This window comes from Falco punctatus, assembly GCF_963210335.1.
Source record: "Falco punctatus genome assembly, contig: scaffold_49, whole genome shotgun sequence".
Lineage (NCBI taxonomy): Eukaryota > Metazoa > Chordata > Aves > Falconiformes > Falconidae > Falco > Falco punctatus.
In genome coordinates, this window is record NW_027660175.1 from 511,819 (window position 1) to 528,404 (window position 16,586).

A 16,586-nucleotide genomic window follows, 5' to 3' on the forward strand; every position below is an offset into this window, starting at 1 on the left:
TCCTGAGCAGTTCAAACAGTCCCTTTTTATACATCTTTACCCGTGTTCATGAAGTAGTGGAGGTATTGACCCTTCACTCATATATCCTTATGTGGGGTTGTCTGTCTTGTTTCTGTCGGTTCCTGGACATCTGGCGGTTATCTTATCTTTCACAAGCAGTGTCTGGTAGCTGTTTGCATAAGCGTTTTCATATATTTTGTTGCCTAAACTTTACATTGAGCTTAACATAAATCTTAATAAACAATACCCTAGTCCATAGTTTCTCACACCCACGGTGGCCACTGCCTCCCAGCAGTGCCTGCCAGGTGGCCAGGGACACTGGCCCTGAGGGATGGAGGCCAGACTTCCCAGCCCAGGGATGGATTTCACGCTCTGAACACTCCGAGGTTGCTTTTAAAGAGGACACTTCCTCAGCAGAGAACTGGGATTATTTATTGTTTGTTTTCCTCCACAGCAGCCTCCTGCGGGGACAGGCACAGCCATCCCTTGGGGTGCGTGGGGATGCCACCTCCTCAGCCTGACAGAGATGAAGTGTTGTAGGTTGCTTTCTTCAGGGTGTCCAGGAAGAACTGCTCCTTCTCTAAGAAATCATGGTCCTAAGAGAGGGATAGATGGCACGGATATCAGAGTGCCACAGAAATGGGGTCACAGGCCAGGGTGCTGCTCACGAGTGATGGGAGTATCCCAAACCCTCCTCCGTGCGGCGAGCAGCGGGCAGGTACCCATCTGTGGTAGCCCCCGGGGTGTATGGGCTCCCCACAGAGCCCATAACCTCACACCGAGTGAGGCCCACAGAGGAAGGCTCAAAGAGCATCCCTGCCTGGGGAAGGACCCAGCAGGGAAGGAGGGGGCTGAGGATGGGGACATCATGAAGCCAGAGCCCAGCAGAGCTGGCTTCTGCCACCCAGGGATGGGGCAACGCCATCAAGCCAAGGATGTTATCAACCAGCCTGAAACAAGCCGTGAGGACGCACCAACCCTTGCTGCTGGTATCACTCTTCTAGGTGCCCACGGCTTCTGCGAGCCCACCCAGCCCAGCAACGATCTCACACCCACCCTGTGGCCGTCAGGCTCAACCCAGGCTTCACCCAGCCCTGCTCCCACCCAGCTGGTCTGAAGCCCTTTCCAGCCCTGGTTTCCCACCACCTCACCTGCTGGGCCCTGTGCTTCAGCAGCAACAATGTGGCGTAGAGCTCGGTGGGGCCAGCCCCAGTGTCCCTGCTACCCCCTGGGCTATGCCAAGGGAGCGCGCTGGTGGGAAGTGGAAAACCTGGAACAAGAGCCCAACCGTGTGGTACCGCTGCCGTTAGAGGAACAGCAGACGGACAAGTGTCCCTTTTTTTGCTGCCTGCATGTCCCTGCAGCAGGGTCCTCCCCAACCTCCCACTGCAAACGGCCTTTAATCCACCTGCCTCTCCCTTCCTGCCCCCTCTGCCCCCTCCTGGCACTGCCCTGGCTCAGAGGTCTCTGCTGAGCTCCTTCAGAGGATGTGAGGAGGCCAACTCACATCTGAGTGTGTGATGAGCCCCCAGGAACATCCCAAGCCTCCTGAGAAGTGGAATACAAGTGCAACTGGCCCCCAGCATGTCCCGTCCCCCCCCTCCCCCAGCAGTGTGCAGGAAGCCTTACACGGTGTGCTGGAGAGGCCTCTCCTAGGGGCACTGAGGCCCTGGTTTGTGTTCAGCAGCATCGCAGAGTTGGTGGGCAGTTCCTCACGTATCTGTTCGAGCTGTCTCCTCTGGCGAGCCATGCTCAGCCGCTCCTGCCCCATCCCCGGGAGAAAGAGAGAGAAACTGTTGGCAAAGGTTCAGGCCCTTGGCACAGCGGCCCCAGGCCAAGAAGGAAAGGCAAGGGAGTCTTTGCCTCGTGAAGACGCTGTTCCTGCTGCTTCAGCTGCTCCAGCTGCTGCTCCATGACCTGCAGCCTCCTCTGGTGCTCGGACTCTATCCTGCACGCCTCTTGCAGGGCTTGCTCCCCTTCCTTGTACTTCTGGGATGAGAGCTGCAAGGCAGAGCAGCTGAGGAGGCTGGGGACAGGGACCCTCGCTGCCCTGGGGCAGGGCTCCTTTGTGCACCCCCTGTTCCCCTCCCAGGACAGCACTGGGATTCAGCACTCAAGGAGGGATGTGAAACCCCAGCTGTGAATTGCAGCGCAGATGCTTCACTTACCTTGGTCGTGCTTTTAATCTGCTCCTCCTGCTGCTGGATGCGCAGTGTGGCCCTGTCCACCTTCTCCTTCTCCAGCCTCAGCTCCTGCCAGGACTTGTCCAGCAGCTCCCTGTCCCTCACCAGCTGCTCCTCCCTGGTTTTCAGCTCATGGCTCCAGATCTTCAGCTCTGCCTGCTCCTAGGATGGGCATGGGGAAAATCAATGCACTACCTGCCCTATCCTGGCCACTATCTCATGTCCCCCCAAGTGATGGGAGAGATCTGCCCCTGTTTTCCTTCTTGTGTTTGCCAGTTTGGGGTGCAGAGCAACACCACCAGGTACCCAACCAATGCTCTCATCCACCCACCCTTGGGCACCAGGGTTGGCAGAGCTGGGACTGTACAGGCACACACACACACACACACACTCCTTCCCCAGAAAGGACGGAGCCCCTCACCCACGCTACACACTCTAAAACATGCTCAAGGCTTGGCAGTTTGTCAGCAGTGGAAACACCCAGCCTGAATGGTTATTTTCCACCCTGGTAGCCCTCAGAAATGCAGCCCTGCCACAGTCTGTGCCACACATCTCCTCTGGACAGCTCCAGGGGGGAGAACTGGCTCCAAACATGTCCCCATGGCATGGGGAGGTTCTGTTTAACGCACCATGGGGGTTTCCTCTCACCAGACTTACAATGGAGGCGGCTGTGCCTGGTCTGGCTGCCCAAACTCCTCACAGGCAAAGGGGAGAGACAGAGGTGACTGATGCTTCAGTCAACATCTAAAACAGGCTGGTGGAGGCTGCTCCTGGAACAGCCCGATTCTCACCACCGCAGTGATGTCTCTTAAAACTTGTTTTAAACACCTGAAGGCAGGGCTGAACATCTCCCCGGTGGGCAGGACCCATCCGTGAGCTGCCAGGTGGTGCTGGAGGCCATGGAGAGGGGCTCTACTGTGGTACCTTGGCCAGGCTCATGATGGTGCCCTCTCTCTGTGAGTCCATCTTCAGGGCTCGGTCCATGTTGCGCTCCATCTGCTCCTTCCTCAGCTGCTGCTGGGTGTGAAATTCAGCCCACTCGGCTGCCAGCTTCCGTTGCTCCTGCGAGCACTTCTGCATCACGGACTTCTGCTCTTCCAGCAGAGCACTCTGGGGAGCGTTGCCAGAGAGGGAGAGAAGAAGCACTAAGTCCCATTCGCCACAGGATTTTTCTCCTTTAACCCATCTCTGCCGTGCAACATCTAGGGGCTGGTTCAAGCCCACGGTGCCTGGTGTGAACCCTGTCACCGTGAGCTCTGGTCCCGTGTTCCTCAAGAACCAGCACGTGCCATGCGCACACACCGCGGCCTCCTGCATCCGTGAGCCAGAGGGCTGGCCTGACTGCGATTCCCCCTGTGTGAGGCTGAGGAGGCAGAGAGCTGCAGAAGGATGCTGCAGCCCAGCACCCAGCTCTTGCCTCCACCACACAATGCAGTGCAGCCCTGGAGATGTCTGCCCCACCTCACCTTCGCCCTCTCCAGCTCTGCTTGCTCCATGGACAGCTGCTGGGTCATGACTCGCCGCTGCTCCTCCAGTGAGTGCTGCAGTAATTCCACTTTGGATTGCTCTGCCGTTGCCCTCCATCGCTCCTGCGTTCAGACACAGAGGTGACAGATGCTATTCACAACCTCCAGGCCAGGAACCTCCAGTTGGTGAGACACATACCCCATACCCAGACAGGAGGGCCGACCCGGGCAGAGGACACAGTGTGGGCTCACCTGCTCCAGCAGCCGAGTCTGCTCACTCAGCCTGGCCTCCATTTTAGCGATCACCTCCTGGAGTCGGCTCCGCTCCTCCTCCATGTCCCTCTGCTGCTGCGATAGCCTGTCCTGGAGCACTTGGGGAGAGGCACGAGCAGCATGAGGCGGGAAGTTCTTCCCTTCTATCCACACCATGTTCACAGAAAAACTGTGTGTGTTTGTGCTCATCACCCCTGGCACATCCCCAGGACACTGCTTTGTAAAGGGAAGACCCCGAGATGTCCAGTGACCAAGGCAGGCAAGGCTTTGCCAGCCTCAGCTCCCAGCCTCTGGCTGACTCAGAGCAACTTCTCCTTGTTTTCTGGGTACCCCCAGCTCCGGTGGAGACCCCGCAGCCGTTCCGGCACAGAGGAACAGCAGACATACCCTTGAGCTGCTCATCCCGCTGCCGTACCCCCATGGCCAGCTCCTGGGAGGTGGTGTGGTGTGTGGCCTCCACCTTTCGCGAGAGGTCATGCAAGTTGCTGGAGAACTTCTCCATCCGCTCGATGATGCCATTCAGAGACCTGCAGAGAGAAGTGAGGGGAGGGTCACCCCTGTGGGACACACTTCATCTCACCGCAATGGAGAGGGGGATATTTGGTGGCCCAAAGGCCGGGCAGCCCTGCCCTGAACCTCTCTGGGTCACAGCAGAGCAGTAGGAAGATGCAGCTCCTGCTTCCGGGGGGCACTGACGGGTATTACACAGCTCAGCATCCCCGCAGGCAGTGGGTGGGAGAGGGGATGGCCCCTGTTGCCATGGTCCAAGCCTGGTTCGTGTAGGACAGGGAATGCTGTGGCCAGGGACCAATGTGGGAACACAACTGTCAGTACCTGGTGTACGATGTGGCGCTGGTCACTGCATCGATCTCCTGGTCTTTCAGCCGCTTCAGCCGCTGGAGCTGCTCTTCGTGGTCTTTGCGCATCTCCTGGACAGACACCCTGCGGGACACGGGGAAGGAGCCTGCCACAGGCTGGCACAAACCAGTGCTCCCCATGATAGGCATTGTGGGAGAGGCTTGGTTGTGGGGCTGAGAATCAGGTGCCAGGAGCTGAGCTGGCATGGGGGTCTGTCCTGGGGCATTCCACCGACAGGCATCCACATTTGGGATGGGCCCAATTTTGGGGTTATGAGCTCCTCTACCAAAAACTGATTTGTCATTGACCCAAACTATGTGGACATCAGTGACTCACTGAACTCACTGACCTGAATAAAAGAGATTTGGGGGAAGATAAAACATTGGGTTCAGCATCTTTCAAAATACAATGCATTCACTCTGAAACCATGTCTCCAGTCAGATCTCCCTGTGTCCACCTACAAAGCAAATCCCCGTTCCAAAAGGCACCAAGCTGCCCACAACCCAGTGCTTCTGGAGTCTGGTTTCTCCTTTCACCATGTCCCCAAACCACTCCCTGGTTCCTTCGCTGAGACTGTGGGTACCAGCCACACGTGTGTGCCACTCGTGCCACTCTCACCTCTGCAGCTCTTGCAGACGCTCCATCTCCAGCTTGTTCTGCTGCTCCAGCGTGGCCAGGCGCTGCTGGTGCTGCGCCAGCAGCTCTGCCCGTGCCCGCTCCGCATCCTGGCTCTGCAGCAGGAGCTGAGCCATCAGCTGCTCCTTCTCCAGCCGCAGCCTCTCCTCCCGCTGCCCGTAGGTGTCCTCCACCACCTTCACCTGGTTCCTGCCCCGAGAGGTCACAGCCAGGAAGAAGTGTTGCTTCCACAGCAATACCCAGCACACACCACACCCCCCCCCCCCCCCCCCCGCAGAGCGCACACAGGGGTTTGCGAGCAGACCAGTGTTGCTGTGTGCATGGCGAAACACGCAGACCTGAGCCTTGAACCCTCCTGCTACTGCCCACTGTGCTGCCTGGTTGGGGGTGCGCTGGCAATGGGACCAGCCCCTCCTCCTTGTCACCCAGGGGACAGTGGTGGTGAGAGTGGACTCCCATGTTGGCTCACCTGTGGGGCTGCTCTCTGCCCCCACCACGTCCACATCGACATGGCTCTGCGCCCACCTGCCCCAGGGGCGGATTTGGGAAGCATCCCAGCACTCCCACCCCAGGAGAGACAGAGCTGTAGGCGAGGAGGGAAGCACAGGTGAGAGGCTGGTACCTGTGGGTGCTCTCAAGGAGATTCAGTTCCTCCTGGTGCCGCTGCTGGAGATTTTCCAGCAACAGTTTGTGCTGTGTCCGCTCCAGCTCCAGCATTCGGACCTGCCAGGCACCCGGAGAGAAAGTCCTTGTGCTGCCCTGGGGACAGAACTCCCACAGCAGCACTTGGTGGCCATAGGCGTCTCTGGACAGGGAGGTTTCACCTCTCTCCCCTGTCACCCTGATGCTATTGGGACAGGATATGGCTCCTTCTCCTCCCTCTGGGTCACCCGTGGTCCCCCATTCAGCAGGCAATGGGGCTCACCTGGCTCTCCAGCTCTGCCACACGGGCCTGGGCGCTCAGCAGCGCTGCCTGGCAGCCTGATGCATCCTCATGGAGCTGGGCTGCGGGAGCCCCCTGCCTCGTCTCATGCTGCAAGCCCGGGGCTGAGAACTCTGCCTACAAGGATGGAGAGAGAAGATCGAGGCCCTTCAGGATCAGTGGCTTTGTGGTGCGGCCATCAGCCTCCAAAAGAAGGCACCTGCCTTACCTGCAGCTGCGGGGCAGCCTGGACATGTGCCCTGGGTGCAGGAACCTGCGGAGACACAGGGATGCTCTCAGGGAGGTAAAGCCCTGGGGAGAACATCTCCTCCTAGCCTGGAAACGGCGATCCATCTCCAGCCTACTGCAGTACCACCCCCACCCCCTCCCCAGCCCAATCCCCGTGCTGGCGTGGGTCCCTTCTCCCCAGGTGACACTCGGCAGCCCCCACCCCAGACACAAGCATGCTGCGCTCTTCCTTCTCTGGGGGCAGAATCAAGGCTGAGACCACAAGCCCTCTGGGAGACAACATGTGTCCCACCACCAGGGCAGGGCAAGGAGCCCAGCTGGATGAGAAGGAGAGGCTTCAAAGACCAAGCAAGAGCTGCCTTCTCTGTGAAAGGCTTCAATTCTCCTTCAGTTGTCTAGAAATAATCTCAGAGCATCTTCAACACTATACTGGGGAAAATCAACTGAAGAAAAAGTCCTTTATCACCTGGAGCCTCTGTTGTCTAGTTAATATAATATGTATATATGCCTGGGGAACTGTGTAAATGCTGCTCAGGCCATGCAGGGCTATAAACACACATGATTTACAAAGCATCCATAGCACCCATGCTTTGGCCTGATAAACGCAACTTGTGGCACCTCGGGGAGCTCCAAACTCTTTGCCTCCATGGACACGGCTTCCCAGAGATGCAAAGTGGGGCACATCCTTCCTCAGGCCGAGGGAGCACGGACAGAGCGGGATGGCGGCGAGTCGGCAGCGGAGGGCTCGCGATCGCTGCCCTGATCCTGCACCGCTCGGGGCACGGACCCAGCACACCTACCTGAGTGAGCGGGGCAGGGCCTGGTGCCTCCTGCTTTCCTGGGAATGAGCCTGTAGAGGCTGAAAATTGGACAAGTCCATGATTTGAATATAGCAATGGGAACCATCCCCTCCCAGCAGGATGAGGGCCTGGGTCTCCTGGGCACAGCGATGAGGGTCGCGCTCCGCTCTGGGAGCTGGCAATGAGGGCAGAGGGTCAGACAGGCTTGTCCGTGTCTGCATCCCCACTCCACACACAACGGTGGGACTCTGCTCTGCAGAGTAAATCAAGGGACAAAGCACAGCTCCTCCTCCATCTCCATCACCTAGGGAGGAGACTGGGTCCCCTAAGCCACTTTCAGCGGCCTCTGAACCGGCGCACAGCCACAGCCCAGAGCAGAAGGGGGTCTTTCCAGCACATAGCACTGGTGGGACAAGTGTGGGGGCAGCAAAGGGAAGACAGATGGGGCAGCGTGAACTTATGCACACCCATTGCTCCGGCAAAGCGAGTCCCTCACAGCCTTCCGAAACCCCAAAGGCAGCACTGCGGAGCTCAGTGTGCCCCAGCACACCAGCTGACATGGGGATGGTGGGATCCTGCAGCTCAGCAACCTGCTCCGACAATGGCTGGTCAAAGCCTGGGCAGCATTCATGTGGCCAAGGGAAGTGCTGTGGTTCCTGCCTTTTTTTGGGGGGTTGGTTTTGGTTTTTTTTCAGGGCAGGGAGACCCTTCTCCGCATACCAAACTGTACAAATCTCTGCTGCCCGAACCGTACAACCACAGGAAACGCACCCAAGGCACCGGCATTTCTGGAGGGATGCCCCTTCGCAGGATCCGATGGTTGAACCGAGGCTTGTTTCGTGGTGCTGAGCCAGGGGACCGGCTGCCTGCGTGGGCACAGAGACACAAGTGACGCACAGCAGTGTCACAGCGCAGGGAGAGGCACGCAGACATTATCCCGCTTGGCATTTTTGCAAGTTTAAAGCTTGGCTGTCGCACTGCGATCGAACAGGCAAGGGCCCGACGATCCTTCAGCGCTGCCTTCCTTCCCGGTTACACAGGTCCCAGACCAAAGTGGTCACGGCTGGCTACCAGCCCTCCCCGCTCCCCCACCTACACATGCAGCCGCTTCCCACAGGAATTCTCCCTTGTGGAGGTGTCTGAAAGGTGAAGGAGGCCTCACCTGGAGCCATCTGCACTCGCTGCCTGGTCCTGCGGGACAGCTGCCTGCTGCGGTGCTCCTGTGGGGCTGGCTGGCTGGCTGCAAGCAAAAAACATCCCATGGGGGAGAGCCCAGGAGGCAAGGAAAGACAAGATCCTTTCCCTCAACACCAGTTCCTGCCTTGCAGGTGAAAACCTATCCCACTCAGCTGCGGCAGGATTCAACCTGTTGGCTTCAGAGGGAGCAAAGACACCTCAGAACCTCCATCTCTGGAGGAACACCAGTTCCTCCTTGCTGCATCCACCCCCTTCCCCTGGGCAACATGCCCCTGCCCACGACACACGCGGCTGCTTCTCTGCAATTCACTTCTGAGTCCCATCCCAATGGCACAAGCCTGAACCTGTCTGTGCCAACTCAGCTGGAGGAGGTGGTTTTCCTGGAACTAGGAGGAACGAAGGGAAAAGAAGGCAGGAATGAGGAGCATGCGTGGAGCTCGTGGGGGTATGCTGATCCAGGACAATCCCACAGGACCTGGGGCAGCACGTGCAATCTCAGCCATGACTAGAAGGAGAGCCCAGAGGTGCGATGGCCCTGCAGGCTGCACCAGTGGGAGAAACCTCTGCGTTATTAATCCAACCCGAGGCAAGAGAGCACTTAAAATGGATTTCTTAAATCCGAGCAGAGGATTTCTGAGACGTCCTGTTGGAGCAGCTGCATGATGGGAGCCCTGTGGCCACCAGCTGTGCTTTTACCTGACAGGAGCGTGGGGATCCAGCCCTCCTTCTGGGGACTCCAAGGGCTTGGCACTTTGCTCCTGAGCCTTCGCCTGTGCTTGGGCTTTCTTGCGAGACAAGGCAGCGCTCAGCCAGTTGTCTTCCTCCAGCGGGTCAGGTTTAGCCAGCGCTGCCTCTGCAGCCGGGAGCTCGCTGGTGGGGCCGGGCTGCTGGGCTGTGCCAGGGCTGGGGTAGCTCACTGCAGGATTGGCTTTTGCTGCAGATGTTGGCTTCGCATCCATAAAATCCTCATCTTTCAAGCCCAGCCAGTCACCTCGAGTCCGGCTGCTCCGCACAGGGCTGTGCCTGGCTGAAGGAGGAGATTTGGAGCGGGGTTCTGGTTTTGGTTCGCTGCTGTTCTCGGCTGGAAACCTGCTGCAAGGAGAAGCAGTCACATATGTGCCTGTGAGAGGACCCCGGGGACCCTGCCCGGGGACCCTGCCCGGGGACCCTGCCCGGGGACCCTGCCCGGGGACCCTGCCCGCTCTGCCGCGGGGGCAGCGTGGCTGCTGGCTGGAGCTCCACACGCAGAGCACAATACCTCACAGGCTGCCTCCTCGCCGGCTGGCCCTTGGGCATGGAGGCCACCGTCGGCTGGTACGCTCCAAAGACAAAATCCTCCTTGTCCCAGCCGTCTTCCTTCTCTGTTCAGACAAGCAGCTTTGAGTCAGCGCCTAGAGGAGCGGCTGTTTGCAAAGACACCAGCCCTCCTCCTCCTCCCCTGCAATTCCCACTGCGATTGCTGCCTCTGGGAAGACACAGCTGGAAACATCTTCCCTGGAAACCTGCAAGCAACGTGTCTCCTCCACGTGGCTGGGAAAAGTTGCTTTGCTGAGAATCAGTCCATGTCCAAAGGCAACTGAGTTACAGCTGCTGTGCAAATGCCCCCAGGCTGCCTCGAAGGCAGGGTACAACACTTTTGCATCAGTCACCTTTGCCCCAGAGCTGACTGGGAGCCCATTAGCCACCCTGCTGACCACTACAGAAAGGGTATTTCCCCTTCAAGGACATTAGAAATCAATCTCGCCCTCCCAAGCCAACGCCATCACCTCTGCAGACCTTCCCAGCATCCCTGGCCACGCTCACCTGGCTGCTTTTGGTACTTCTTATCCAGTTTGAACTCTCTGCGCTCTCCTGTGCCTGGCTGTTCCAGGATTTTGGCCACGGAATTTTGTCCCAGCAACTCATCCAGCTTGGAGCGGGCTGGCCGGAGCACCTCTCTGTTGGTGACACAGTGGCAGATAGGTTTCCCTGGGAGGCAGGGCTGTTTCTTGTCACACAGCCTTGCCAGGGTGCTCTGGCTCTTCTCTGTGAAACGAGGCTGCTCTTGCCCCTTTCTGGGACCCACAGGCAGAAGCTCCAGCATCCCCCCCCCCCCAGCATGCTGGCACCATCCCAACGCACAAGCCATCCCCTGCTTTACTCTCACTGCCTCTTCATTGCCCTTACTTTTCTGCCTTCTTTCCCTGCTTCTCAGCTCCTTTTGAGCCACTGCCAAGTCCCAGCGCATGCATCAGGTCGTCATCAGTATCTTCAAAAGTGAGCTCAGCCCTCCTCTGGACCGGGGCCACGGTGTGCAGGGGCGTCTGGGGTGGAGGTGGCTCTGTGGATGGGATCACACATGGTAAAGGTTTGATCAGGGCTTTTTTTTTTTTTTAAACAGGAGATCAAAGCATCCCTGCCTGCTCTTATCTCTCAGGACCATTTAAAAAGTAATTTTTAAGATCAGCGAACAGATCTCACAGCAAGTAACACAGCGGCAATGCACTACTGCCTGGTCTGCAGCCATGCATCCACTGCTGGGACACTGCTGGGTGCCACTGACACTGGGGTTTCCAGCTCTGGATAACGCCAGGAGCTTCTTTAGCTTTGAAAGTTTCCAGTCAGATAATTCCTGTCCCCTTTTGCCTAAAGTCCCTCTCTACCAACACACCTTAGACCTTGCCCTAACCCACCAGCTGCTACTTGCATCCAGAGTAGATTTATCAGGGTGAAAGGTGATTTTAGGGGACCCTCAGACCCATTAGCATCCCTGCTGCAGGAACAAGAGGGACAAGTGCCTGTAACACAGCCACAGCTGGATCCCACCCAGAGGTGCCCCAGTTGTGGTGTGGCACGGACTGGTGCTGCTCTCAGACACGCAAATCCTGACCCAGAAAATTTGTTCTCATTTGGCAATGCGTGCAGAACGGGCTGGATGAGGTCAAAGGTAAGATCAGAGCCTCCATTCCTGGAAAGGAAAGCTCAGCTCCATAATCTGCGGCGCACTGCAAGTATCAAGCACTTGGTGAGCTGTGGCACAATTAACCCCGTTACCAAGCTGCTCTATAAATTACGTTACTGGCTAATAAGAGGTAGGACTAGGTGGCTTTCAATGTAATCATTTTGGATCTCACACAGACTAATCCATGCTGCTGATTTATGTAATACAAAGAGGATGCACTGAGCAACCCCACTTACCTTTCTCTTTGCTCTGTTCTGGTTTTTCCTCAGAGCTGCTTTTAGCGCCTGTTGGAGCTGGTTTCTTGGGAGCATCCTGCTCCTCATCAGACAAAAGTCCTGCCAAAGGATCATCTAAATCTGGGAATTACCCAGCAGGTACAGGAAAAGAGAATAACAAAACAAACAAACAAACGCAACGTTATTTAGAAGAAGAGCTCTGCACTACGCCAGCCACTGTTCCCCACAACGTGCACGTGGGGACAGCAGAGTGTATCTGCCCAAAGCCATGAGCGCGGGTCCTGCAGGGACCTGGGATACCCTTGAGTCTCCCTGAACTTCAAACACTCAAAGACTTAGATTTCCGTTCAGTTTTTCCACGTTTTCATCCTCCCGGAAGAAAATAACTCAAAAATTTGGGTGCTTTAATGCCTGAACACAGCTTAGGCAAAGAAAAAGGGGAGAAAGGCCACCTAAATCACCTAAAGCCCATTAGGGTTTTTGGTTTTGTTTTTTTTTTAACAGATTTTAACAGATCCTGATCTTTGTTAAAGCACAGGCTTTGAGAACCAGATTTCAGCTGTGCCAGGAAACCACTCCCCTGTTCAGAAGCTGGACAGAACCCCCCCTGACACAGGGGCTCCCAAGCGTTACAATCATTAAAAACCAAAGCACATATAAAAATGCAAATGCCCCCAGGAATCACCCCCCAGTCCTGTCCTGGGGAGGGCCTCGAATGCAGAGGTTTTTTTCCCTTTGGTCACCTCTGAAGGATTACATTTGCACTAGCATCATAGGGGTGAAGGACTCCGTATCTTATTAACCAGTCAAGCCTCCAGCTAACCGAGGAGGCAAAGAGCACGGGCAGAGCCCCCAGCGCCCCCCCGCAGCCGCGTGAAGTGAGATCCCACCTTCAAAGTTAAATTTCTTGTTGTGTCGGGGAGCGGCAGGGGATGAGAGCGCCTTCTTTTCCATCGCAGGCACTTTCTCTCCTAGAAAGAGAGGCCACGGCTCTCAGAGACAAGGTACTGCAGAAATGCCCCAGTCCCACCCTAGCTAAGGGTCGCTTTTTGGGTGGCAGCCCCCTAAAAGCACCCGCTGTGATGGACAGACCCCCCCACAGCCCTGCCAGGTGCACATCTCTCCGGAGGGGTCTCCTTGCAAGCAGAGGAGAAAAGGGCCAGGGGAAGATCAGGGCACTTTAGGGGCTGGCAGATCTGAAATGCAGCTCCTCTGGCTCTCCTTGCCCCCAGAGCAGGGGGCTCCCCACCAGAAACACTTTGCACCGCCCCAGGGAACAGCCGAGTGGTGTTTGGTGGGAGGTGGCAGCGGCTGCTGGTGTGAGTGACGTCCAGGGATCTCCTAAGGGGTAACACATGGCCAGAATAACACTCCTGCAAAAAGCAACCAGGAAAAGCATTTTAGGGAACAAATCCACTTTTTGCTCCGTATCCCAGATAAGGATAGGAAAATATCCCTGCTCGTTTACAATCAGGGTGTGAAAAGAATAGCAGAATCTCCTTTTTACCTTCCTCAGGAGCTACCAGCTTCCCTGTGTTTTTTACTCCTCCTCCCAAGAAGTCACATTTCCCAGAACCTTTCACAGTTGCCTTCCCTGGCCCAGAACTGGGTTTCGGGATTCCCAGGAGATCAGCTTCCATGTCGTCCATATCCTGGAAAGCAAGAGGACAAGGATGGGGAGCAGGGTGAGAGCTGCTTCTCCCTTCGGAGGCTGGTGCTGGAGGCCATGGCAGCGCGCTGGGGCGGAGATGGAGGGGATGGATGGAGATGGAGGGGATGGATGGAGATGGAGGGGATGGATGGAGATGGAGGGGATTTAAGGACTTGCCTTCAGGGTCTGCAGCACAGCTTGTGGGTCTGTGTCGGAGACACTGGATCCCTGCATGCCAGGGAGGGGAGACATCAGAGGGGAAGAGATTTTTGGAAACTCCTCACCCCTTACCCCATATCCCTTGATATCCGTTTTATGAGATAGAAGAATACATGCCCAACTCCTCCTGGTGTCCTCCTCTCTGGAAACCCCCTGTGCCCCAATTCCTTTGCCGAGATCCTGCTGCCTCTAGGAGAAGCATCAGGAAAACCCAAGGCCGTTGCTCTGGGTGAAGGTCCTTCCTACAACACTTTACCCAAAGTGCACGCAGGAAGGCTGGGCTGCAGCAGCACGTGCCCCCCAGCTTTGCTCCATCTCACCCAAGGCACCAGGAAGCCCTTCTTCCACCACCACCCCCGCCCTGTCCTGTCTTCCCCACCCCACTGGGATGCTGGAGAGGGGTTACCTCTTCAGCCAGACATCACAGCTCATCGCTGGCACGCCACTGCTGACCTGGCCGGGGTGATACCGCCGCAACCTTGGCCCGGCTCAGCCCCAGCCCTCGGGACTCCCAGGCTCTTTCCTGAACCTTGGACTCACCTCTGCAGAATTTATGTCCTTCGCAGGGAGTCTGTCGAAGAAATCATCTTCTAAAATGGACCTATGACACAAGCCCGGGGGTTAGCAGCACCACACGTGAGCTCGGCCAGTGTGTCCAGGGACAGCCAAGCCAGGCCAGGCAGCGGGAGGCAGAGGAGACCACACAGGGCTGCCACACCAGCCGCATCGTACAACGCAGAAAATGAGGCTAAAATAGCACTGGGATAAAGGACGGCAGTGCTGGGACTGCTCTATTTAAGCAACTGTTACAAAGCAGATTTACAGAAGATGTACAAGGCTGGGGGACACCCAACTCTTGCTGGAAAGCTTCGGGCTCTGGGCTCCCAGTTCCCAAAGGCATCGCAGAAGATAACTCGCCTTCCCAGGCAATCACTGTTGGGGCAGGGAGGGAGGTGGAAAAGCCAAGGATGGGGCAGATCAGAAGGATTTGGGGAGGACAAAGAGATCTTCAAGTGAGATCTCTCACAGGAGAGGCTGTGTCTGAAAGGCACTCACTTCTTTCTGGCCTGCAAGCCAGTGTCCTGGGCTCTCCTACTGCTGCCCACAGCCGGCTGGGAAGCTTTGGCAGATTTAACAGAGGTTTCATCTGGAAACAAGACAGGGAGAGATGAGGATGATGGACACGGGCATATTCCTGACCTAGGCACTCCAAAGGGGGATCTGCTGTCTACCCCGGGGCCACAGAGGCTTTTAATCAGAGGTGAACTTCACTTTGCCTCCCCAAAAGCTGATGTCCAGCCTATTCAATGGCCTCTGACTCCGAGAAGCCCTGCTCCCTGCTCCATCCCCTCCTCACAGCTGGAGCCCCCTTGCAGATCAATGGCTGTTGCACCAGCACCTCCTGCTCCCAGGAGGGGAGTAAGAATAGAAGGACGCTGCCCTTTCAGCTGAGAAGAAGGTTCGTTTTACCATCATAGCCCAGGAGGTCACCAAGCACATCATCGATGGAGCCTGAAATGAGACAAATTAAGCTGTTGAGGCAGGTGAGCTCACCAAGCAGGCATAGGAAAGCTCCCAGTTTCAGTATGGCTTGCTCTTTGGAAATCTGCTAGAATAAAGTTTTGGTCTTAAGCATCATCAGCGTCAGGCCTTCCTTGTCAGTCTAGAGAGAACTGCCAGGACCTGATCAGTATTTTGTGGATAAAAAATTTAGCTTCACTTAGCCAGAAATGGGGTATCTTTATCAAATGAACCAGCTGCTTTGTATTCAGTTAGTCACTGGCCACAAGCAGCACTTAACCTGTGAGCTCTCACCCCGCAGGATCTCGAGTCCCTGGGCAACCCCAAAAGCACTGCTTCAGTATCAGGGGCTGCAAGAGGCCTCCAAACAGTATCCCTCCAAACAGGGATAAGGTGATGGGAAGAACTGAAACAAATGCTTATATTCTCCCCTGAATTTGGGAAAGCCCACAAGAAAGGAATGTGGGACCTCAATAAACAAATCCGCTTGATGTGAGAGGCAGGTGAAAATTTCTGGTTCAGGAACGACATGATGATGCACTCAACCATCTGCAGCTTTCAGACAAGGATCATGAAACATTTCAGTAGCCAGGACTGCCACCTGAGAGTGTCGTCCCCCCCCCCCTGCCCCAGGCATTCCCAGCAGATCGAAGCACCTACGGACAGCAAAAGGAAAGCCTGCAGCATATGTACGTACCTCTTAAACTTTTCTTGGGTTTTGTAGCCTGGGGAGAAAGAAAAATTCCCTCATTAGAAAATGAAGCAAGTCTGTCCTGGACTTTCTCAAAACACACTAAAGCCAGAGGCAGGTTTCTCCAGAGCATCCCATAAACAGCAGCGAGGCCCTCCTCCTGCCCGTGCTGTTTGGGAAATGACACGTGAAATGCAGAACTACAAAGGTATTTCCAACTTCAGAGACACGGGTGAGCACAGCCCCTCCCGACTGCCAGCTGGGCAGGACCCTCCAGCCCTTGGGATCACTTCTGCCTCCAGGCAGAGCTGCCAGAGCATCAGATCCGGATTTCCCAGCCCCGCCTCAGCCCCGCACCGCAGGGCCACGCTCACCATCAGCGTCCGTTTACGGATTCTTCTTCCACGTTGCAGGGGGACCCGGCACCACTGGTCACATCCACACCCACCTCCTGCCTGAAGGGAGAGGAGGGTTCCCCGATGTGCCACCACGGCCGGAGGCACCTCTCCCACAGAGATGTCCCTCTCCGGCTCGGGGGGCTGCAGCCTGCCAGGCTGGCTCCGCGCCGCGCCCACCCCCCGAGCCCCTCTCAACAAGGCTCCATTTGAGTCTGAAAAACACCCCCCCCCCCGCTCCCCAAACCGGCTTCGTGCTCCTGCAGCCCGGGGGGGACATCACACCCCCCCCAGGGAACCAGGGAGGGTGAAGGTTCCGGCCGCCCCCGACCCCAGCACAGCCCGGGG

At 56.7% G+C, this 16,586-nt stretch overlaps 2 protein-coding genes across 2 annotated transcripts; both read right to left on the reverse strand.

The window, feature by feature from the left end:
• Window positions 1–412: 412 nt before the first annotated feature.
• LOC308057704 (fas-binding factor 1 homolog) lies at window positions 413–13,401 on the reverse strand (the record flags this gene model as incomplete). Its single annotated transcript, XM_080411761.1, has 24 exons — window positions 413–596; window positions 1,152–1,270; window positions 1,630–1,762; window positions 1,864–2,001; window positions 2,169–2,345; window positions 3,108–3,293; window positions 3,650–3,772; window positions 3,902–4,020; window positions 4,310–4,449; window positions 4,757–4,864; window positions 5,399–5,605; window positions 6,039–6,139; window positions 6,342–6,476; window positions 6,568–6,612; window positions 7,388–7,446; window positions 8,159–8,253; window positions 8,550–8,627; window positions 9,281–9,676; window positions 9,843–9,945; window positions 10,388–10,521; window positions 10,751–10,904; window positions 11,762–11,881; window positions 12,652–12,732; window positions 13,269–13,401. The coding sequence occupies 24 exons, from the start codon at window positions 13,399–13,401 to the stop codon at window positions 513–515; spliced, it is 3,168 nt and encodes a 1,055-aa protein (XP_080267887.1). The 3' UTR covers window positions 413–512.
• On the reverse strand, window positions 13,385–16,298 carry LOC308057699 (fas-binding factor 1 homolog). The gene is made up of 6 exons (XM_080411757.1): window positions 16,218–16,298; window positions 15,850–15,877; window positions 15,102–15,143; window positions 14,688–14,778; window positions 14,172–14,232; window positions 13,385–13,640 (listed from the first exon to the last, which is right to left on the reverse strand). The coding sequence occupies exons 1-6, from the start codon at window positions 16,218–16,220 to the stop codon at window positions 13,578–13,580; spliced, it is 288 nt and encodes a 95-aa protein (XP_080267883.1). The 5' UTR covers window positions 16,221–16,298; the 3' UTR covers window positions 13,385–13,577.
• Window positions 16,299–16,586: the final 288 nt, after the last annotated feature.

What these genes read in the sequence shown, in the direction of transcription:
- LOC308057699 (XM_080411757.1), bottom strand. An exon ending in ACCCAAGAAAAGTTTAAGAG is followed by an intron (nt 15,144 to 15,849) that starts GTACGTACATAT and finishes GTCTCATTTCAG; the next exon opens with GCTCCATCGATGATGTGCTT. An exon ending in TGACCTCCTGGGCTATGATG is followed by an intron (nt 14,779 to 15,101) that starts GTAAAACGAACC and finishes TCTTGTTTCCAG; the next exon opens with ATGAAACCTCTGTTAAATCT.